At 37.7% G+C, this 23761-nt stretch overlaps 1 protein-coding gene across 8 annotated transcripts in view; it reads left to right on the top strand.

Annotated features, from left to right (window-relative positions):
* LOC124135983 (PTB domain-containing engulfment adapter protein 1-like) overlaps positions 1-23761 on the top strand; it is an 83714-nt gene that overhangs the window by 13842 nt on the left and 46111 nt on the right. Inside the window, exon 1 of one of the 8 annotated variants that reach the window (XM_048382061.1) lies at positions 1766-1875. The exons of 4 other annotated variants lie outside the window; for them this stretch is intronic. Coding sequence is in view for 2 of the 4 variants with exons in the window: in XM_048382052.1 (XP_048238009.1) it covers positions 3275-3294 (20 nt within the window). In the remaining 2 variants the exon portion in view is untranslated. Of the gene's footprint in view, positions 1-1765; positions 1876-2632; positions 3295-11549; positions 11616-17637; positions 17773-23761 lie in introns of those variants that run through there. 3 more of the 8 variants (XM_048382052.1, XM_048382063.1, XM_048382053.1) reach the window with 3 other exon arrangements.

Genomic DNA, 23761 nt, shown 5'->3' on the forward strand with positions numbered 1-23761 from the left:
ATCAACTGAAATGGCTTTGAATTAAATCTATGCAATATAACTGGGATAGTGTTGAGTTTCAATTCACTGTAATTCTAACTGTAAAATCCATCTTATAGTGTGGACATTTGATGACAAATTAGATTAAAGAACACATCAAGACTTTCACAGATTAATTTGTATACTACTCAAAATAAGTTACACAACACCCGATTGTATGATATGACTAGAGTTAATCTGTCATGACATGACAGATTAACTATATTCATTGGGAAAAATAAGGTGTTCTTTAACTTCTTTGAGTAGTATTTATCGAAGCATGTGTCCCAGGTATCCTACAGAAGGACGAGGATGAGGAATGGATGGTTTTAGATGTGGGACCTGGTGCACGTTCCACAGGCTGATCGTAGCGCTACGACAGTTGTAAGTCTATGTTAAAGTATGGGAGTTGTGATAACCTCAGCGCCAAGATCGCTTTGTGGTGTTGTGCTCATTTCTAGACATTGTTATTAGAGTTGTGTGTGAAACTGAAACATTGTTTCCATGTAGGTTTATTGGGGTGGTGGGGTAGCCAAGAGGTTAAAGTGTTTACTTGTCACACCAAAGATCCGGGTTTGATTCCCCACATGGGTGTCATGTGTGAAGCCCCTGCCATGATATTGCTGCGATGTTGCTTAAAGCAGTATGAAACTCTACTCACTCACTCACTCAGTGTTATCCAAATTATTTAATTGGAGCAGAAAAACAAAATGAATTTTGAATGACTTGAATCAATCTTGCTCCGACTGCCAACTGTCAAAGCATAGTCTCCACTTATAAAGGGAGATTCTCGCGTGCGATTTGTGGCAACCTCTTGCGATTGAGTTTTATCGTCTTCTTGTAGCATGTGATTGAGTTTTATTGTCAGAAGTCCTGACTTGTATTGATTCAGAGTTGCATGAAACATGTTGCTAGCGGGTCGATTAGATTACAACTTTTCCTGATGCATGTGACAAATTGCAATCAACCAATCAAAATGCACATATAGCTGGTAACACTGGACCTACCAACAGTTGTTTGTGTCGGACTTGCTTGTGAGCAGACAAATATAGTTGTAAGTGACCTCAAATCTTTTCTCATTTGATTGATTAGGATGTTACTACAAATATCCCCTTGAGAAGTCGCCTTAACAGATTTAATTAAATACTACTCAAAAGAAGTTAAAGAACACCTAATTCTTTCAGATTACTATAATCAATCTGTCATGTCATGACAAGTTAACTGTTGTCATATGAAAAAGATTCTGTGTTCTTTCTCTTCTTTTGAGTAGTATATTATGTAGATGTCATCAATAAAATATATACTACTCAAAATAAGTTAAGGACCACCCGTTTCTTTCATATTACTATTTCGAATCTGCTTTGAGTTGAGTATAATGTTGAGAGGGTAAGATTCAGTTGAACTTCTAGGAGTGTTTGATATGCATAAAATATATAATGACATCATTGTCAAAATGTTAACACATGCATGAGATCAAAGTCAAGAAATCCACAAGAAAAGTTTGTTTCTGGTAGTATTTGATAAATTTTATCCGTCAGATATCACCTCATTTTGTATCAACATTGAACTGAATTATTTGAACAACACAGACATAGCATATGTGATATGTCATAGCAACGGGTTGGTTATTACCCGGCGAGCCAGGTGTTATTCACACACATGCTGTTTATAGATGTTGGCCATGCATGAGCAAGCGTTGTATTGTTGAGACTTGTGTGTAATGCTTTTTCTGAACATAACTGCCAAGGTTAAGAGGCCATTGCTGACATGAGGAAGTGACAGATTTTAAACATTAGAACTGACGGGGGAACAAGACTTTGGCTTGAAATATATTTGTGGCCAATGCAAGGTGTTTAGGTGAGTATTTAGAAGAGATGAGTATTGAAACAAGCTGTGATACTGTGTTTGCTTTTCATGTCTTAGTGTCAAACAAGATTTCTGACACTCTGAACTGAAAATAGCTTGTGAGAAATGTTTTTAGATGGTAACTATGGAGACAAGCATTAATTCAGTTGATTGTTGTCGAGGAAGAATTTTCACTTCAAGATATTTTTGTTACTGTTCTTTTGAAATCATATTTTGTTGGAGACGACTGAGTGAGCGAGTGAGTGTTATCATAATTAAACAATTGTTGGAGTGAGTGTGTGAGTCGGATCTAATAATTTGGCAATTATGGAAATGCATGAGTGAGTGAATATTGGTTTACAGAACATCAGTGATTTTACAGCTATTCATATATCAGTTTTTAGTATGAGAGAGAATTAGTAAAAAATTGGTTAAAAATGTGGGATGGGGGTATTTAAAGATCTTGGTTCATTTGTGTCGGAGAAAGGTGGGGTCAAGAGAAGGGTGACCCTTGTTCATTTGACAGCCATGATGGGACTTAGGCAGGGAGGGGGAGTGTCCCAGGTTAATTTGTTAGCCTGAGAAAGGAGGAGGAAGGGGGGTGGGGGAAAATAGAAAAGAGGTGAAGGAGACAGTCAACATTGCTGACATAGTGACACGATGCAGGGGAAAAGCCATCAACTTTGACAGACTGCGTGATATTTCGTGCTACCTGCCAGTCACGGATATATTTGGGGTTAGGCGTTTGTTCAAAATCTGGACAAAGCTGTAATGGTCATTTGCTTTATAGTGTTTGGATTGTCAGCTATTCTACCTTTTGCTCCAGCTGTGGAGAGTTATGTGTCCCATCATTGGGAGTTGCTGCTTCAAAGACAAGGTGACATTGGTCGAGGATTATCTTCATCTTGGAATTATGCTTTTGTGATGAAAGAAGTCAATTTTGCCATATTCTTTTTTATTTGTTTGAGAGATGTTGTGACTTCCTAAAAACTACCTGTATTGTTTTTTCATTTTCAAAGATTACTGACATACTGCACAGTAAATATTAAAGTACACAATTTTTTGTCAGTTTGTGGACTTCAACCTATGTTTTAAGATTTGCTGTTTACGCAGCCTGTATTTGGAGGAAGGCGGAAACATTGACGATTTGTTATTTGAGGAAGCTTTTTCCATGGATTTGATGCAGATGACTTCAAGATTAATTTTTTTCATTAACTTTAATGTGCCCTGTGTACTTGTCATTGGATTACAAGACCAGTCGTGAAAACCATCCTTGAACTAGTTCCAAGATCAGTGTGACAGTAACACTATTGGCTGGCTTTCCAACTTTGATCAACATAGTTGAAAGTGTTAAGAGTTTACATCAACATACTACGACGAATACCTTGGACGTGTGCTTGAAATAAGGAAAATGCCAGGAAAATCGTACAAGTAAGTTGTGTTGATATTAAAATGTGCGATTTTGAGGTGATTTGATAATGCAGTGTCAATATTAGAGTCGTTATTTTGGGACCCGTTGCACAAAGTAGTCTTAGCACTAAGGGGATCGTATCTGCCATACTTTAACACTAACTTATGACAGTTGGAGCGCTAGGATCACTTTGTGGAACTGGGCCCTGGATTGGTTCCTTGGTGTCATCGTAAGAAACTTTGTGAATATGAAGTTTTGGGGCCTATCATATATTCCATTGTTGAGTCAGGTTTATAGCAGAAGATCATAAGGCCAAAAAGATTCCTTCCCAACCATGGATATACACTGTTTTAGCTTATATATCAAGTTTGTGGAGTTTGGGTGACCATGGTAACTGTTTGAGCATATGACAGTAGCTGAGATTTTCATAAATATGGACTCACATTTGCCGACATGTATGGATCATAGTTACCAGAGTTTGAAAGACCTTGATGTTAGAGGTCTGTGAAGGTCCTAAATAAAAATATCTGAGGCAAGATTTTATTAAAAAGTTTGTTGAAAAATTCTTCCGTATTTAGAAAAGTGAAAAAAAATCAATCTGAAAAGCACTTTTTTATTTATCCTATGGAATGCAAACTCACATGTTTTCCACCAAAAAGGTCCATACAATTGGTTAAACTGCACTAAAAAAAAAGTTCGACAAGACAAGCTCAACAAACACTGACACAGGTCACCATGATAACATTTTAAAGAACAAAGCACCAAGAACTTTCACCTACAAACCAGGATTTTTCACAAGAAAACTGTCAACCAAGAAATAGGTCTGACCTGAATGCTGCAGTTATCTTAATGTTGCATGTACCTATGACTGAAAAGTGACATCAAACCCCTTACTCCAGACAGTATCTGTGTCAGTTAACTACAATACTCTCAGAATGGTTAACAACCATCATTTGTGGTTATTCACAGGAGTTGTTAGTATGACACTCAGCATGGTACCAGCAAACCCCATGACCTGTGAGAGGAAGGATCCTGTAATCTGACCACTCATATTATAGTCTGAGTATTACCACAGCAATAATGAGGGCAGGGGTTGTAGAAACTCGATGGGTGGTGATATGCAGTGGATAGACTTGCACAAGTCTCTGAGGAAATGGTTGTTAGTTTTGATCATGATTCCTAGATTATGTGACTCTTGAAAATTCCATGGTGGAATAGGTCTTCAGCAACCCATGCTTGCCGTCAGAGGCGACTATGCTTGTCGTAAGAGGCGACTAACGGGATCGGGTGGTCAGACTGGCTGACTTGGTTGATGCATGTCATCGATCCCAATTGTGTGGATCGATGCTCATGATATTAATCACTGGATTGTCTGGTCCAGACTTGATTATTTACAGACCGCCGCCATATAGCTGGAATACTGCTGAGTGCGGCGTTAAACAACAAACAGACCAACCAACCAACCAACCTAGATTATGTAAATATTAACAAGTGAAAGATTGGCATCTCTAGAATTGCTGAAAATAAAGATTATGAGAATAACTACTGGGTATACATTCTTGGCCTTATGATTCAGTACAGCATTGAAGCAAGGCTATGGATTAGACTGTGCCACTCCTACAGTGATCTGTCTCACAGTCCATGAACAATAATATTTTCTCTTCTGCCCAGTCCTTAATGTAATGCTATAACCCTAAATGAAGCAAGTCTAGATTTTCAAGGTTTCAACTCCTATCTCTCTGGGGCTCCTTCTCAGTTAAAATGTAGTTGCTTGTTTCTGTGGCATGTGTGTGTTTGTTTGTTGTTTAACGTTGCACTGGCAGTATTCAAGCTACATGACAGCATCCTGTATACCAATTCTGGACTAGACAATCCAGTGATTGATATTATGAGCATCAATCCAAGTCAGGGCGTGTTGATCTGCCATCAGCAAAGCCACAGAGCCTGACCAAGCAATCCTTTTCTTCCCTCTTACAACCAGCAAGGTGACCAATTCTAACCCGGAGTCACCACAGCATGTTATCTGCCGTAACATTGTAAGGATGAAAATAAAAATTTTACTTTATTTTTTAACTTAGCCAAGCTGACTTTCCCTCAAATGAAGGAAGAATTTTCTTCTACCAGCCATAATCAGTACCTCTCACTACATTGTATTATCATTTGGCAACATATTTATGTTAAAAACAACAACATCAAAGGCGATTTCAAGGATTTGCTTTTGAAATGATCTCTGTTTGTTTGGGGATTATGAATATAAACAATTTGGTAAAATATGCCTGAACATATTTGAGAAAATATTAACTCACAGATGTGAAAAAAGGGAACATACTGCATATCGTGGATGTGTGTGCCTGTCGACTGTTTCTGTAGTTGCGACCTCGGACCATGGTGTATGCACCGCTCACGTCAAACGGCACATCCAGCATTCCTGCGTGACTTTTGTGTTTTCCCAGGGTTGTCTTTGACAGCTTAAAACAAGTGTGCAGGCACTGCCTTGTAGAACGTCAGAACAAACAAAATACTACATCATGTTGCTCACGATATATGTGTCCCACCTTTCGTTTGCATAAATTCTCTGATACACGTTTATATGTCACACTTTTGTGACAGTGACGTAAGTTGCGTGACCCCTGGCGTGAGGCTGGTGGGGACAGTCCTGAGGAGTTGTTGCATTGTCATGCAAATGTAGGCATCATCACTTGGTGGGACCAAAGCTGAATATTACATCTCAAACTACCAGACTTACTATAATTTGGAACTCTGAAAAACTGATTTTGGTTTGCCCAACTTCCACTGTTTGTGAAGGTTGCAAATGAATCCAACATTTTATAAAATCAGGGAAAAAACCTTAAAAAGAATGAAAAATGTTTTTTACTTCATTCAATGATTTTTTATTTTCTTGGTTGATGGATTGGAGCACCCAAAAAAAGTAGTAAAAAATAAAAATATAAACTTACATTTGTATTTTTTTTGTCCATTTTCTGGTTTCAAAAGTTAGGAAGGTTTAAAAAAGATACAATACAGGGATAACAAAGTATCTGCGGTTAAAAAAGTAACTTGAAATTTGATTTTGATTTTTTCCCCTTTTCCATCGTTTGGAAAGTGTGGCACATACGTAAACCATCGATTTATCAATTTTTAGCAAGAGGGCCTGTGATACAATTGTATAAAGAAATGGTGAATCATTTCTGAATGCTGTAGGCATCCATTATGCTTCTTGATTGATCAGAACACTGGCTTAGGGAGACTGTGGTTGTTTTTGCAGTAATGTCTGAAGCTGTTGTTTCAGTTACTGTTGCTCGTTCATTAAAAATGGGATATAACGTTTCGTTCCAGAGTTTTGCACTCATATAGTGACATGCACGCATGTGGGTGTGTGTGCGTGCATGAGTGCTTGCTTGAGTGAGAGAATATATATACCCCCTGAACATTTGTTCTGGGGGAATCGATATACCAGGAGTATTTGTTCCTCACTCCGAGTGGAACAATATACCCAGGATGAGGACATCCTTCCCTCGATAAATTTCTACATATGAATTTTTATTCCCCTGCAATATTTATACCTAGGACTAATTTCATCGCTCACTCTTACTAGTCTGGACTAATGACAGAGTTTAATAGTTTTATGGTGCTAGTTTGACATGAATACCCCATTCAGACACAGTATACTGACTCCGAGCCAATCAGTCCGTGTTTTATTCCATTAATGCTGAGAGCCATACAGGATTAAATTAGTACCATCGTTGATGCGGGATTGAACCACCGACCTGCTGCTCACTGAGGTGACTCTCTAACCACTAAAACACAGAGCCAATCATCATTAATGTAATGAGCCTCCGATATTTGACAATGAATATGAAAAATGAACAAAGTAGCTAAATGACTAACTGTGGTTTTTTCTTACTAATTTGGACCAAAGCATGCATTCATAAGTTGTACCTGCAATAAAATTAGGTGTGAGGTAAGATAAGTTCATTGTCCACCGCTCCCTCGGGTGATCTGGGTTGGTGTAACCTCTATGTTAGCTTATATTTCAATCAGACTCAGGGTACAGACACTTTCATAGACTTATATAACTTCAAGACTGGTGGACAATATAAGTTGTAGCTTGATCACCCGGGGTACATTGGTTTTTTGTGTGTCCTGTGTTTTATTCCACGAGCTGGAATAGTATTATACCTAATGAGGGATGCGTAAAACCCCATGTACCCCAAGTGATCACGTATAACAAATTTATATTACCGAGAATTCAAACAAATTCAAAATGGATAGAAAACAGCTGTTCGATTGAGCTGAGGTTAACTTGTGCTGTGTCACGTGACTTCCATTGACTCGGAAAAAGCGTGTGGCGTATTGCTTTGAAGCGGGGTACAAGATTTTATTCTGCCTCTCAGAAATCCATGTGCAGCCTGATTTGCTTGTGGCGGGTATCAAAGATTTATTCCCCCGCTGAGAAATTCATTCCCATCCAAGGCGGGTTACACTGTGTAATTGTCATGATCACGTGGACCAATCAGATCTCATCATTCTGACATGGAGGGGTAGCCTAGTGGTTCAAGCCTTCGCTTGTCACGCCGAAGACCCGGGTTCGATTCCCGACATGGGTACATTGTGTGAAGCCCATTTCTGATATTGCTGTAATATTGCTAAAAGCGGCGTAAAACCATACTCACTCACTCACTCACTCATTCTGACATGGAGGTATGATAACAGCCTATGTCACCCTCAAGACTGGTTGACAACTTATGTTATATCAATGGTGGCAGTAATCAAAGAGGAACTTTTGAAGAATGATTAGAAAGTACATAGAACTCACTACATTGAAATTGTATGTCCTTGTAGACAAAACAGGGCTACTGTGTTTTCCTGCTGTGACCTGTGGCATGAATTGTTGCTCATGCTGTCAACCACTGTTTTGCCTGATCAGGACTTGAGAACTTTCATATTTCCATGATAGCTGTGATAAAAAGCTATTTTAACTCACTAACCCAAGCTTGCACAACATGCCACATTAATTCTTATTAAGATATAATCTGTATTTCTGTAAGGAGGGTAGTATTACCCAGGTTTGCCTACAATGTCTGATGTTATGATCTGTATTACCCTAGATTTAAGATGAAATAAAGCTTTTGATGTACAGTGCACTATGACATCACTGTTGTGACATCACAATGGCTTAAGCTCAGGCTTAATGGGATCAGTTGTTACTTAGTATTACTTTGAATCACATTGGTTAGTGAGGCTTATGAAGAATTCAGAAAGCAATAAATCATTATTATGGCATGTGTGGAATCTTTGCTGGTATAAATATTATGTTAGCCAATTATTTTTACATAATTATTAAGAGATGCGGTGGGGTAGACTGGTGGTTTTAGCGTTCTCTTGTCATGCCAAAGATCCGGGTTCGATTCCCCACATGGGTATAATGTAAGAAGCCCAATTTTTGTGCCCCCCCCCCTGCGATGTTGCTGGAATTGCTGAACAATTCTACCTACCAAGAGGAATACAATGGAATATTACATGTGAAGTGAAGTGAAGCGAAGTGAAGTGAAATGAAACTGATTGAAAGGACTGTAAGGAAACATTTAATGGAAGGAAATGTTGTATGGCATATACCAGGGGATGAACATCGAAACATGTGAGGAATATATAGTAAACATTGGAATATATTAAGAGGAATAGCTTTTGGAATATACTTTAAGCAAATATTACATTTGTATTGCATAAATAAGAGGAATGTATGAAAATCCTTGTCCATGGAATTGAGTGGAATATAGGCAATCATAACATTTCATGTTGATATATAAGGAAAAATATCGCTACAAGGGGAACTTTTATGGAATATACGATCAAATAAACATTACATAAGCAATATTTCAGCGATTTATTGATGGGAACACACCATATATCACAAGTAATATTCATGAAATATGCCATAAGTAAATATTGCATAAACATTTTGTAAGAAGAGGAATTATGTAAATGCATGGCTATTGTGTCACGTGACAGCCACACATGACCTAGGTTGAGATGTTGCATTATGCAGCCCGCTGCATCTGTCAACCGACCATGTTGCCATGTCAAGGATGTAGCTCCCAGCAACGGCGGCGCTGACATGTTCAGGATAGCAGCTTCATTATTTATGTCATAACTGTAGGATATGCTATTGTTCTCTCCAAATGAAATAGCTCAATGGCCTACTTTGTTGAAACCTAATGATTGATACCTGTCAAATGAGTGAAAAAAAATGAAATCTAAGGTTTGTAAAGAAAGAATTGTTAACTCTTTATGGTTGTTGAGGCAGCCTTGAACTGTTGGTAAAGATTGTTAAGAGTGTTGTACAAACAGCATTATTACACAGGGTTAGACGTGGTCAAATCCAACTTGTCTGCAGCTCATTTCGGTCTAGTTCATGGATACACAATGCCTTTAAGAAAAACTGTCAAATGTAACAGATGTTGTATTTAGAATTACACTTTCTAAGTAAAGCACAAATTCCAGTCATTTTTTGGGTTGAGTCTTGTCCGGGATTCGAACCCACCCTTTCAGAGTAAGGCACCTGAGCTAGATTTTGGGAGAAATCGTCTAGTCCCTGAAGATTTTCGCTAGTCTAACGGATGAGTGGCTGTCTGTATACCTGATTATATATTGTTCTATTTCACTTGTTTATGTTCATTATTTTATGTCAGTTATAATGTGTAATATTTCTGTATGAGAACCATCTACCCCTGAGGTCTCAATGTTACGAACCATGGTACTATTATTAATGTTGTTGTTTGTTGTTTTTTGTTTAATGACGCACTCAGCAATATTCCCGCTATATGATGGCGGTCGGTAAATAATCAAGACTGGACCAGACAATCCAGTGATTGATATCATGAGCAATTGGGATACTATGACATGCATCAACCAAGTCAGTGATCCTGATCACCCGATCCCCTTAGTCGCCTCTCGGGACAAGCATAGTCGCCTGTTACAGCAAGTGGTGAAACCCACGAGCAGGGATATGGTGACAGAAAAACCAAGAAACATAATCGGGGAAAACCCAGATTAAAACCCACGATCATAGGTGTCGGGCATGCCCATTGGATGCAACTTGTGGATCGCGGCACCTTAGATGAAAGGGCCTCTCCCCATGCCACCTCTTCGTGTAGGGAATTGATTTAGTATGTAAACTTTGAAGACTAATAGTCGCTCGTAAATCTTCCAACTTAAACAGTTTTCGTGTTTTGTCTTTGTGTCCTGTCATCGACAAGATTTTACACCTATTCTGTGGTATAAAAAATAAAACAAAAAGGAAATCGATAAGCCTTTTGCATCTTCCTGAAACTGTTAAATTGTCAAATATGTTTTTTCAAGTTCATTCATTTTCCTTTGTGTATGTGAATAGGCAAAATGGACAAAAGAGATTCAACGAATGGCATACAATATTGTATGTGAACTGAGCTGAGGCAGTTGTATGATGATAGATAAGGGTCACTGACGAGAAAGTTACTATATAATTGGACATTAAGACTAATGTAAGTAAGAAACCAGACAATCCAGTGATTGATATTGTGACAAACTATCCACGCTGTTTGGGAATGAGAACACACTATCAACCTAACCACCTGATCCATTTGACCACCTCTTACAACCAGCATAGGTTATTTGGGACCAATTCTAAACCGGAATCCACAGGGGATTCCGTCAGTACGTAATCTTGACTAGTTGGTTGTGATGGATAGACCTGTCTCTGGTATTCTACTGATGCTCAAACTGAAATCAATAATGTGATTAACACGCAGGAAGCATGATTAGTTTGATCACAGTGGAAGCTATATGGAATATCCTCTCCTCTTATGTATCACCAACTGGCAGCTCCACCCATAATGAGATTTGTCTCGACAATTAACCCAATATATACTCTCTGGCAGAGAAAGGTGTTATGAGAACATGTTATAATTAATTCAGAAAAGAGATTTTTATTGATTCAAATGATTGTGTTTTGTCAATAAAATATATTAAAACTAAAATTAGAAGTTTGTAGCTAGTATATTACTCAAAAGAAGTTAGGACCACCCGATTCTTTCATATTACTACAGTTAACCTTGAATGAAATATTAACTGTAGTAAAATGAAAGAATGGGTTGTTATTCGACTTCTTTAAATAGTATACATATTTGAGTAATTTTGTGATATGCCCACAGCATGTAAAGGGTCAGGGTGTATCTTGTGATTATCTGGCTGTAAGAAGAGGTTTTGAGCTCGCTACTGTCGCCTGAAGCATGTGCTGTGTAGTGTCTGTCTCAGTGAGTGCAGCTGTGTGTTTATCAGAGCTCTCTAGACACGGCCGGGGATCGTAAGTATTGCTTCTTGGTCCATGAGGTTTAACAAGCTTAAGTGTGATGTTTGCCTTTCATTTGTAGCTCGAATAATATTATTCTATTGTTCGCTCTCCTGTAAATTATGACAGATTTATTTGTGTTGTTCAAGCCCGATGGTTATTGCAAGGGCCGTTAATTCAACCACTGTCTCTGTCCATATCCCTTCACAGACTTGCCCCTGGTTTTGTTACATATGCTTGCAGAGAATACAGTTCAATATATATATTTATTTTATTAATAAACAATTGATCACATGTTTACGCTTGAAAAATAATTGAGCTCCAAAGCATTAATAAAGATATGCTGATCTTAGGTGACTATGCTTGTTGTAAGAGGCGACAAGCAGGATAAGCTGGTCAGGCTCACTGACTTGGTTGAAGCATGTTATCGTATCCCAATTGCATAGATCAATGCTCATTATGTCAATCACTGGATTGTCTGGTCCAGACTTGGTTATTTACAGACAGCTGTCATATACCTGGAATATTGATGAGTGTGGCATTAAACAACAAACAAACAACAAACTTAAGCCAAAAAATCAAGTTAATGCCTTCATCTATGGGGAACTATCGAAGGTGATTCATAAAACCTGATATCTTCAAGAGGAGTCTGGTGATGAAAAGGTATTTATGTTGTGTTTTGGTTGTTTCTACACTCACTTTTCTTGCACCCCAATGATGCAACGACATGGCAAGGGCACATAACTCTAAACTTTAATGATGACAAAGAACTCTTAGCAAATTATATGATTTGCATTCTGGTTACATCAGTTTTTACAACAGAAGATAAAGTAACAAAAATCTGGTGAAGTTAATGCTTGATTTAATCAAGAGTGTGACTTTTAATGGAGAAACGTACCATACTATGTAATTACATATACAAAGTGGGCGTTGATTCATTCTAGACAAGTCCAAAAATATATTACATGAAAATTACCGTAAGTGATCTTTATGTGGTATTATTATGTCAGGCTGTGCGGTGCTGTCCAGAGCTTTCACAGTACAATGCTCTGTTGTACTGTGCTGTGCTGTCCAGAGCTTTCACAGTGCAATGCTCTGTTGTACTGTGCTGTGCTGTCCAGAGCTTTCACTGTGCAATGCTCTGTTGTACTGTGCTGTGCTGTCCAGAGCTTTCAGTGTAATGCTCTGTTGTACTGTGCTGTGTTGTCCAGAGCTTTCTCAGTGCAATGCTCTTTTGTGCTGTGCTGTCCAGAGCTTTCACAGTGCAATGCTCTGTTGTACTGTGCTGTGATGTCCAGCTTCCACAGTCCAATGCTCTGTTGTACTGTGCTGTCCAGAGCTTCCACAGTGCAATGCTCTGTTGTGCTGTCCAGAGCTTTCACAGTGCAATGATCTGTTGTACTGTGCTGTGCTGTCCAGAGCTTTCACAGTGCAATGCTCTGTTGTACTGTGCTGTGCTGTCCAGAGCTTTCACAGTGCAATGCTCTTTTGTGCTGTGCTGTCCAGAGCTTTCACAGTGCAATGCTCTGTTGTACTGTGCTGTGATGTCCAGCTTCCACAGTCCAATGCTCTGTTGTACTGTGCTGTCCAGAGCTTCCACAGTGCAATGCTCTGTTGTGCTGTCGAGAGCTTTCACAGTGCAATGCTCTGTTGTACTGTGCTGTTCTGTCCAGAGCTTTTGCAGGGCAATGCTCTGTTGTACTGGGAGGACTTAGTGTATTGTTATACCATATTTCCTCTATTAGATGCTGGAGTCACTTTTCACTGTTGAATTTGGAATTCGATTAGGTATTGTGTTGCCAGTGTGCCAGTGTTAAGACTAATAGGCTTGTGCAAAAATAATAAGACATCCCAGGGCCTAATAGAGGGATTACGGCAAGATATGTTCCGGGATCATATGCCTGTGATATGTTTACTGTATATAGGTTTACAGTAAGGCTGAAATATATCCTTGGTTTGCTGGTGTACTTGGGGATACGATATGATACACAATATGCTTCATACTGATCAATACGTATTATTTCATAAATGTTTAATAATTAAGAAATAAATAATGAATAAACATGTTGTCTACAAACTTAATAGCATTCAGCATTTACTTTATCAGATGTATCAGTAGTCATGATCTGGTGTGAGTGTTGTTGTAGCAGGAATGTGAGACATGAAGAAAGTCATTTTGTATGGCAAATTAGCTCTGTTGTATTTAAATAAAGATACATTTACACATTTACTTCTAAAGAAGATGTCAGGATGAGTAAAACATCATAAAAGGGGGCATGTGTGGCCCAGTTCATCTTACTGTTGCATGGGAGTTAACTGACTGTAAAAGTTCAGTTTCCACCCTTTCCGAACTAGGCTGGAATTCCGGAGTTACATTTTGGCTGGACTAACGAGTCTGTTCATAGACCAATCAAAATCACGTAACAAACTAGACATGCAGTTCATAAACAACACGGATTTCAACGTGTGTGTACAAAGCATGTGTACTGTCAATTGGGCATCAACAGATATTTGGCAAATCTTTTCATGTTAATCAAGATGTTCACGTGATTTGATGCAATTCGTGGAGTAAAACCCGTTTTATGACAATACAGATTTTGATTATCGATCAGATAATCTTGACTGAGCGCCGCCATTTTGTTTGAAACAAGTGCAAGTGATATGAGCGATGGAATCTGATTGGTCAATAGGAGGGACATGGAAGGGATATAACTCATAACAGCCACTGGTAGCGCTATGATCGGGCTTGAAATTCCAGGGTAGTTTGGCAAAGGTGGAAACTGGACTTTCATGGGAAGATGCCCAATCATCTAAGGCACTCTATCGCTGTTCAGATTTGTGACCCATAGGCGTTACAGAAACCTGAGAAAGGTCATGGGTTCGAATCCCAGATTTGCCCTGATTGTGTTTCAAGGTTTGTCAGCACCATAGTCGTCATGGGTTTCACCAAAGCTGACACACCGTGACATGACTGATATGTTGTTCAAAGCCACATTATTATACAGATTCACTCATTCACTCATAAGAGCCGCAAAGATCCAGGTTGAAATTGCAACCCATGCTTGTGATAAGAGGTGACTAACGGGGTCGGGTGGTCAGAATCGCTGACTTAGCTGGTGCATGTCATCATATCCCAATTATGTGGATCGATGCTCATGATATCAATCGCAGTGGATTGTCTGACTTTATTATTTACAGGCTGCCGTCATATTGCTGGAATATTGTTGAGGGCATCATTAAACAACAAACAAACACTCAGTCAGATATACAGATGGTATTATGTTTTGGGTGTTTGTTTTAGCCCAGATTGTTGTGACAGTGGCCGTTCCTCCCAGATGATATATATTCCCCATAAAGTGCAAGCCTTGTCATGCATATATCATACATACATACCTGTCTCCCTTTATGAGTGGAGAATTACATTAAGTTACCTCATTTTTAAACTTTAATGTCAGCACCATTTGTGAGAATATGTTGGCCTGTCATGATCCCTTGAGACATTCACTGTGCAACTTGTCTACATCTGTGTACCCTGGATTCACCAGCTGATAACCATGACAACTGTCGGTGCCCTGGGGGAAAATATGCTCAGGTTGTACGAGTACAGACTCATCCATTAGTGTCGAGGAGGCAATTTGTTGATGTGCTTGATTGTATTTGCCGGAAAACTTTTAAAAGTTTACCTGGTTTTGAAATGCATTTCAATTAACTGTAATTAATTTAATGGTTTGTTGGGTTCTTCTCTTGGAGAAACTTGCGCTTGTCTTTTAGCCCATGTGAAATGTTCAACAGTTAACTGTGAAACACCCAGAGAACTAGCTGCATTTACTAAATTTTGAAAGGTTTCAAACATGTGTAATTTTTTTGGGAGATGAGAAAAATAGCAAAAATTATCTTGATTTTATTCAAGACAACTTTTGTTACTTTTCTCATCTCCACTTTCTTTCAATGAGATTGCTGGAAAACTGGAAAAATATTTAAAAGATATTTTGTTTTTATTCAATCTTTATAACAAAAATATACATTAATTTGCTTTTGGGGCAGTGGAGTCACGATTTCATCTCTTTTTTTAAAAACCTCTGTTAGGTTCACGATATGATATTAGCCTGTGTATGAATCATAGTAGACTTGCACAAGTCTCTAAGGCAATAATTATTAGTTTAAATCATAATTTCTAGATAATATAAATAATAAGAACAAGTTGTTCATATAAAAGACTGGCGTCCTTAGAATGTACTGTTGGCTTATCTAGATTTGCCTATAATAAGGATAGAATTACTACACATCCATGGACCTATCTTTCATTTTAGCCCTGGAGTAGGGCTAGAATAGTAGAGCAGTAATAAGAAATGAAAGTCAAAGTGGGCTTGTCATGACTTGGATTCAAAAAGCAAGTCCTGATTTAACCTCCACTCCAGTATTCCATCTATATGACAGCAGCCTCTAAGTGAAGCGGGGCGGTCGGGTAGCCTAGTGGTTAAAGCGTTTGCTCGTCACGCCGAAGACCCGGGTTCGATTCCCCACATGGGTACAAAGTGTGAAGCCCATTTCTGGTGTTCCCCACCATGATATTGCTGGAATATTGCTAAAAGCGGCGTAAAACCATACACACCCACTCTAAGTGAAGCAGTTTGGGCCAGCAGACCAGTGATTGATATCATGAGCAATGTCCATGCTGTTGGGGTATCAATCGCTCACAATCAACAAAGTGAGCGAGCCTGACCACCCATTTGATAACCAGCTCCACCAATAATACAAGGGGGATTGCCCCAAATGAGCTTCACATTTTGTATCAATGCAGGGAATAGAACCCAGGTCTCCCTTATGACGAACACAATCCACTAGTGAGCTATGCCTTGATCCAAACATAGGAAAGAAGGAATATAGCAACAGGAGAACATATTGTTACTTCTTAGTGTCAGGACTCATTTCATGCTTTAAGTAGAATCACAGTAAAAGCATCGAAATATTCCCAGCTTTTTAATATTGCAGAATATTGACGCTTGTCCAGATTTATTGATATACAGATTGTGGTGCTTCATATATACTACTCAAAAGAACTTAAGATCATCCAGTTCTTTCATATTACTATTGTTTTTCTGTTAGACTGGAGTGCAGCTCTTTAACTTGTTTGGAGTATTATATATATTATTATATTATTATATTCAGAATGCAAATTGGCACTAACTGTCTAGCCTAAGTCAGGTTTTCTAATGTTTAAGGCCTGTTGAGTTTCAGTGATTCATGAGTTTTATTACTTTTTGAGCTAGTAGATATTACAAGTGTAGTTGTGTCTTTGTGTAGCATGGCTCATTGTTTGTTTGTTGTTAAACGCCGCACTCAGCAATATTCCAGCTATATGGCGGCAGTGTGTAAATAATCGAGTCTGGAACAGACAATCCAGTGAAGGACACGATGAGTATCAATCCACACAATTGGGATCTATGACAAGCATCACCTAAGTCTGCAAGCCTGACCACCTGATCCCATTAGTCGCCTCTTATGACAAGCATAGTCGCCTTTTACGGCAAGCATGGGTTGCTTAAGACCTAAATTACCTCGGATCTTCACGGGTCGTGGGGCTCATTGACTATACATTGATTGGTGATTTAATGTTTCTCAGTGACATAAACTTTCTGTTTCAAGTTGGAGACACTTTGAATTTTAATTCAAGTTGGAGACATTTCAAAATATGTTAACAAAAAAAGGGACAAATCTCAGCACAGCAATATTAATAATCACTGTCAGTTAATGTAAAGAAAATATCTAATATCAAAACATTATTGCAAAATAAATCATGTCATCAAAGTTTGTCATTACTAAAAGGTAATTTTATTTACATGTTTCCACAGTTGAGTGAAATGTAAGACCTTATCAGTAAGTAGATGCTGGGTTATGGTAAACAGGCTACACAATAGCTTATTGAATAATACAACCATCCCAAGGTTCATGACCCTTTGTTGGGAGGCTGTCATTGAGTGTTAATTAGTCATAGATACATCAGCACAACCGGGCAGCTCCTCGCTACTTGATGAAATGTCTAGGTACATAGTTTATACTTCCCATGGTGACTTGGCACGCTGATTTCTGCTCCCGGCAATCTTGCTCAAATCATTCGGAATACTTTGGATAGTTATAGAATATACGATCGCAAGATGGCGAAGATATTCAGGTAATTAATGTAGTTAGTTTTATCTGAAGTGTTTATTTTAGTTATTCCGGGGGTAAACATATGTCTTATCCTGGTTACTCTTGAAGTCATTCTGAGCCTGTTGATGATACTGTGAGAACTTGTTTGAGGATGTCAGTGAAATTTAGCGTGTGGCAGAAATTGTTGCTTATGCATGTTATGTGTTATATATTTCAATTGTTAAACTATTTGTTGTTGAACAGTTATGATGAGTTTGTTTTTGTGATATGCTGAGAGATTATTGATATGGACGTATGCTTTGAATTTGAGTTTCATTAAATCAAGACTATTTGAGAAATGAAATCATCATGAAATAATAGTTTGTTTTCGTACAGTTTGTATACTTGTAACTTTTCTAAATCTGTCATCCCAACTACACAGAATGAAACTATTCCAGCTCTGAACTGTTTGAAGGAGGGGAGGGGTGGGGAGCATTTCTAACAAAGGGAAACAACTCTTGCATCTCTTTAAAATTCTGATCTTTTCCCTTATGTCTTGCTCTGCAAAAGATATGTTCACAGAGACATATATATGGACTGTTTATGATCTGAATAAATGTTATAATAATGTTTTATATGCGGTAAAAACATGACATGGAAGACGAAATATGGTGCCAATGTATAATTTATAGAATGTATTTTATCAAAACATAAGTCATGTTTTAGACCTGTTTAATGGACTAAATATTTATATTAATGCCTTAGAAGCATGAAGCATATTTGTGCCCAATTTATAGGTTTGATATTGGCTGTATGTACTGTATAAGTACAAGCTTGACATACTTTCCAAGTTTTAGAAAATATAGTGTCGACTGTAAAAGTAGCGACCATTGGCTGTAATGTTTGTGTATGTGAATAGCCTATAAAGAGTGACCTTTTCATCCCAATCGTGTTGACTTACACAGTTCAGTGGATGTATTGTGAGGCTGTCTGCACACTTTGTTAGATAAGATTCCCTCAGGCATTATGGTTGTGTTCGGGTCTACCATTGTACGGTATATTTTAACGTTTCTTGATGCATGTTTGCAGATACTTCTGGTATGAATTTGGGGTCACCTTTCAACATGTTTTTCTTGTTCATGTAATAAAAAGTTGTGGGTGTTTGTCAAGAAGTTGAAGCCGTCTCCTTAGATATGTTGTGTTTGTGTCCTGCCTAGACCAAGGGATGGATTGATACAGTAGAGACACAATAAAGAACGGGAAAATGATGTAAAATGAACACAGGATATCAAAAGCTATTTTGTGTTCATGAATCGGTGCTTGATGTTATTTTTATCTCCAAGGTCTGGTTTGATGTTGAATGTTCATGTTAATTTAAGCATATTCTTTTCCCCTCCAAATCCCTTTCGGATATTAAATGTTCATTTTATTTTGAGACGGCAGTACATAACCAATATGAAAAAAACGGATTTCATGTGATAAATCTGAACTTTTGACAAGTATCATTTTGTGAACCATGTGATGTGAAGATAATTAATACAATTTGTGTAGGAAGACAGAACGTAGTGTGGGCTTAATATTGTTGTCCATAGACAGTTTATTATTTGTTTTTGTGGAAAGGGAAATATATACTACAGAATGCAATATATCCAACATATAGAATGCTGTCTGTTGATTTAGTCTTTGTTTGTGTTCATTCTTATAGGGGAATTTATAAATTCATAAATATACATAATCTTGACTTTTTGGCTGACTCGGCACCGTTCCACAAGGCGATCTTAGCACAAAGTTGATAATGACTTCCATACTTTAATGAAGGCTTACGATCATCGTAGAGCTAAAATCGCGTTGTGGAACGCGGCCCTGGCTTTCATCAGGCACACGCTTTTTGTTCAGCACAGTGTTATTTGAGATGCTTGTTCAATCATTGCTGTAACTGAATCAAGCTGTGAGAACAACAATATTTAACATTGTTTTCCCTGTCAAAGATATTAAAAAACAAACAAACAAAGAAACAAAAGTGTTAAAAATAAGCAATTTCAAACTTAAGAAACTATTTTATTACCTATAAAAAATTTAGGGCAGGGAGAAAAAGTCTCACCCAAATTGGTTTTGCCTTGCTCAAAGTTTATGCATACTTTCCAAACATTTTGTAAAATAAAAATTTGTTAATTCACATAAAACATTACACGAATAAACATCTTGTTATGTATGTTTGCTAGACCTTCTTGGCAGGTTTGGCCAAACAATTTGATTTTTTATGTTTAAAGATTTCTTCAGAATTTGTATTCAGGGTCGATCATAAAAAAAGTAAATAAACGTCTGCCAGTTTTCTTCTATTCTTTTCAGTGAGTTGGTGAAAAATATATTTTTTAAAATTTTGTTTGAAAATTGCTTGACAGTGTTATAATGACTTTTAGGTGATGCTCATGTTTGGATTTTGTGCCATATATTATTTCATCTTATCAGTAGTCTTTGATAGGCTTTTAGAAGTTGGAAGAACATAAATACATGACACTTTGAAAATTAAAAAGAATAAAAGAAGTTGTTAGTTAAAACGAATAAAAGGAATTGTTATCCATACAAAGTGTCATGTATTCATTTCATCAGAATTTGTTTTGTATTTTTTCATTCCTTTTTTTTACCAGTATGTTTTTATTGGACACATAGACACAAGGATCGGTTTGGTATTAATGTTGTTGTTTTTCGCTGGGTTCTGCAGATCAGTAAACTAAAAAAATAGTGTCAACTTGATAAGTATGTTTTTCTGTGAAATAACAGAAATCATCAGAAGTCTTGTATGGGTGGAGTTAAAATGGGTAGTGTACAGTTCAACATTACCGTGACAATACAGTGCAAGAAAATACAGTGCTTCAAGAGGTCATTCATACCCCCAGGCAGAGTGTATGATTAATATTGTCCTGACAAACTAAATGTGCTCCATGACATGACCTATATGCTGTACCACATGGTGATGACACAGAACACAAGACTTACTGTCCTTGTTTGTCTCCAGTCCCTTAGAGAATATATTACAACAGGAGTCCCACTCAAGTCTAGAATGATTTGGCAAGTCTAGATTGCCTCAGCTCTGTCAAGCTCTAAAATTAAAGATTGTTCTGGGCTCCATTTGGATTTCACTTTATATTTGTGGATATATATTTTTAAATGATATAACTTTATTTCTGGGACTAAGTGTTTGTCTATGACTGTACTTGCATGATTTCGTACCTTTGCCTTGTGGAGGACAATATTGCTTAGAACTTATCAATTATCCAGTACTTAGCAATTATCCAGTGGAAAATCCCATTTATTGCCCTCCTTTCATACCCTGATAACCGCCAGAGTTATGTATCTTTGCCTGGAGAGAAGCAAATAACAAAAAGAAAATAAGTTTAGAGAGGGATCCTCAATGTTGGGGTGTTTCTGTAAACAAACATGGTGCCAAATCACATGGCACTATATGACACATGGGACTATTCACTCAAACATTGTATTCATACACAGTTTCTAAAGTTAAACATCAATTATTCTAAGAATGACATATATGCTAAGAGGGGAGTTCAAAGACCAAAATTTCCTACTTGCCCAAGGAAACATTCCACTTGCCCATCCTGATTGTCGGCTTGTCCTAAATGGAAAAGGTGCAGAATAGAAAAATGACCAGTCAGGTTCTTCATCTGCAGTTGACAAACACATGATGCATCTTCTAAGTTTCGAAGTTTCACCGATTTTCATACTTGCTTGAGGGCAACTAAATCATATTTTCCCACTTGCCCAGCACTTTTTTTCAAGGGTCAGGCAAGTCAGCCATACATATTGAACACCACTGGATAAAGTGATTATTACCCTCGCATGTTGCCATATTGCAAAATATCATATATTAGGAATTATGAATATGTATTATGCTTGTCAAAGGCTCTAATTCAATGAAGAGGTTCAGTTGGATCTAGTTTTGACAATTTGCTAAATAAAATAACTGCCATAGTCATTGGAACTATTTGAAGTGTTTATTTTATAAGTTATAGAAGCTTTAATGGTCCTAATAGACCTCTTATTTGACTCCGCACTCAGGAATATTCCTGCTATACAACGGGGGTCTGTACATAATTGAGTCTGGGCCAGACAATCCAGTGATTGACATCATGAGGCTCGATCCACTCAATTGTGCCTCATTGATTCTCTTGCGACAAGCATAGTTGCCTTTAATGACAAGCATGAAGACCCATTCTAACCCAGATCTTCACGGGTCTGCATGCATGAGTATGTGCTTTCCTTATATTTATTCCTTTACTATAGTGTGTATAGTATACATGTTTGTAAAATGAGGATCAGGTTATAATGGTTACAAAGTTACACAAGTCTGATTGTTCAAGACTACTGAGTAAAATTCAGCAAGGTCTTGTGGTATTTTTCTGCCATAAGATGGATGTTAACTCTGTGCAGATTATTAGTATTGACCAGTGATAATATAAGTTACTTTCTAGAAAATACAAACACTCAGCTAGCTTTACCCACTACCATCTAGCCTTGGGTCGCACCAGACCCCTCCTGAATCACTTGATCTTACCTGAGGCTCACCTGTACACACCTGTGTCAGGTGTGGGAGTCTTAATCACCTGACAGAGTGATGGGTGTGTTTTGCTGGGAATTGCAGAACTGCATGGTTGCTTAGGCCATACATTTTTTATTTTTCGTTTCACAGGCCCACCGCCCTTACTGAAAAGCAGCTGGAATAGAAATGAATTAAACATATTCATTTTTATTATGTCCTGCTAGTTATATAGACCCTCTTATACAAAATAATATGTTATCTCAACATTCCATGTTGACATCACTATCAGTGATTCAAGAAGCCAGCTGCAGTTTTAACTCCATGGCAGAATGACTTTTCTATAAATAAATAAATAAATAAATAAATAAATGATTTTTTTTCTTTCTTATTTCCGCGACCTTGTGTGAATAAAGCTGGAATAAATATATGAAAAAATTAAAAATATATGGCCTTGTTTTAGTTTCTGAGAATAATAACATAAAATCTGTTACAGATTTAAGATTCTAGGTCAGAGTAGGTCTCCAGTTATATAAGTATGTATATCATTTACACTGCACCTTGAATATATGACACTTGTGCTATAACCTGCTGATAAAACCTGGGCTATTGCTTACATATACCATATTCAATATAATAAGCATTGTGACCGCTTATTAAAACCATTCATGAGTTAAACTTCTTGTCCAAGATCGAGGGGTTATTAAGTGAACAAACTCAGTTTTATCATCTGTGAAATGTTTTCGAAGATAGTTACCTGGCAATGATATAATCGCCTTCTCCACTGCTGTTTCCTGTAAAATTATCTGCACCACATACACAAAAGAATGCTGTAATTTTCATATAACACCAACGCTATAACTTGCATATAGAACACTTAAACTGGAACTAAATGTATTCAACACCTGTGCTGTAATTTTCATATAACACCATTGCTATAACTTGCATGTACAGCACATATGCTGAAACTATTGAGACTGCTGAATTGTGTTGAGGACAAGAATCCAATGATGGCAATAAGTCGTCTTTGACAAGTAGCATTTGAAGGCTATAATTCTGAATCAGTTCTCAATGCTTTAAATTCTTTTACAAATTGAAACTGAATAAAACTGACAGAAAATGTAAACATGGTAAACATTTCTGTCTTGTTCAAAGCAGGACTAGCTACAAACTCTGAGGACCAGTGAAATAAGGTTTACACTAGTTCCCTGGACTTGTCTTCAAAATGACAAGTTTATAAAGGTTGCCTTGAATCCAGAAGCTGGGGCACCGCGATTCGCTGTGCAGAGTTGCATCCCTTGCGCATGCCAGAAACCTATGATTGTAGGTTCGAATCCTGGTTCGCCCCGATTATGTTCTAGGTTTGTCAGCACCATACTCGTGCTCGTGGGTTTCACCAAAGTGGTAAACGTCTGAGACCTGCATCACTTCAGGCTTTCCTCCCACATTAAGCTGGCATGCTGCGATATAACTGGAATAC

The sequence above is a fragment of the Haliotis rufescens genome, unplaced genomic scaffold (assembly GCF_023055435.1).
Source record: "Haliotis rufescens isolate VD_foot unplaced genomic scaffold, xgHalRufe1.0.p SCAF_4, whole genome shotgun sequence".
Taxonomy (NCBI): Eukaryota; Metazoa; Mollusca; class Gastropoda; order Lepetellida; family Haliotidae; genus Haliotis; species Haliotis rufescens.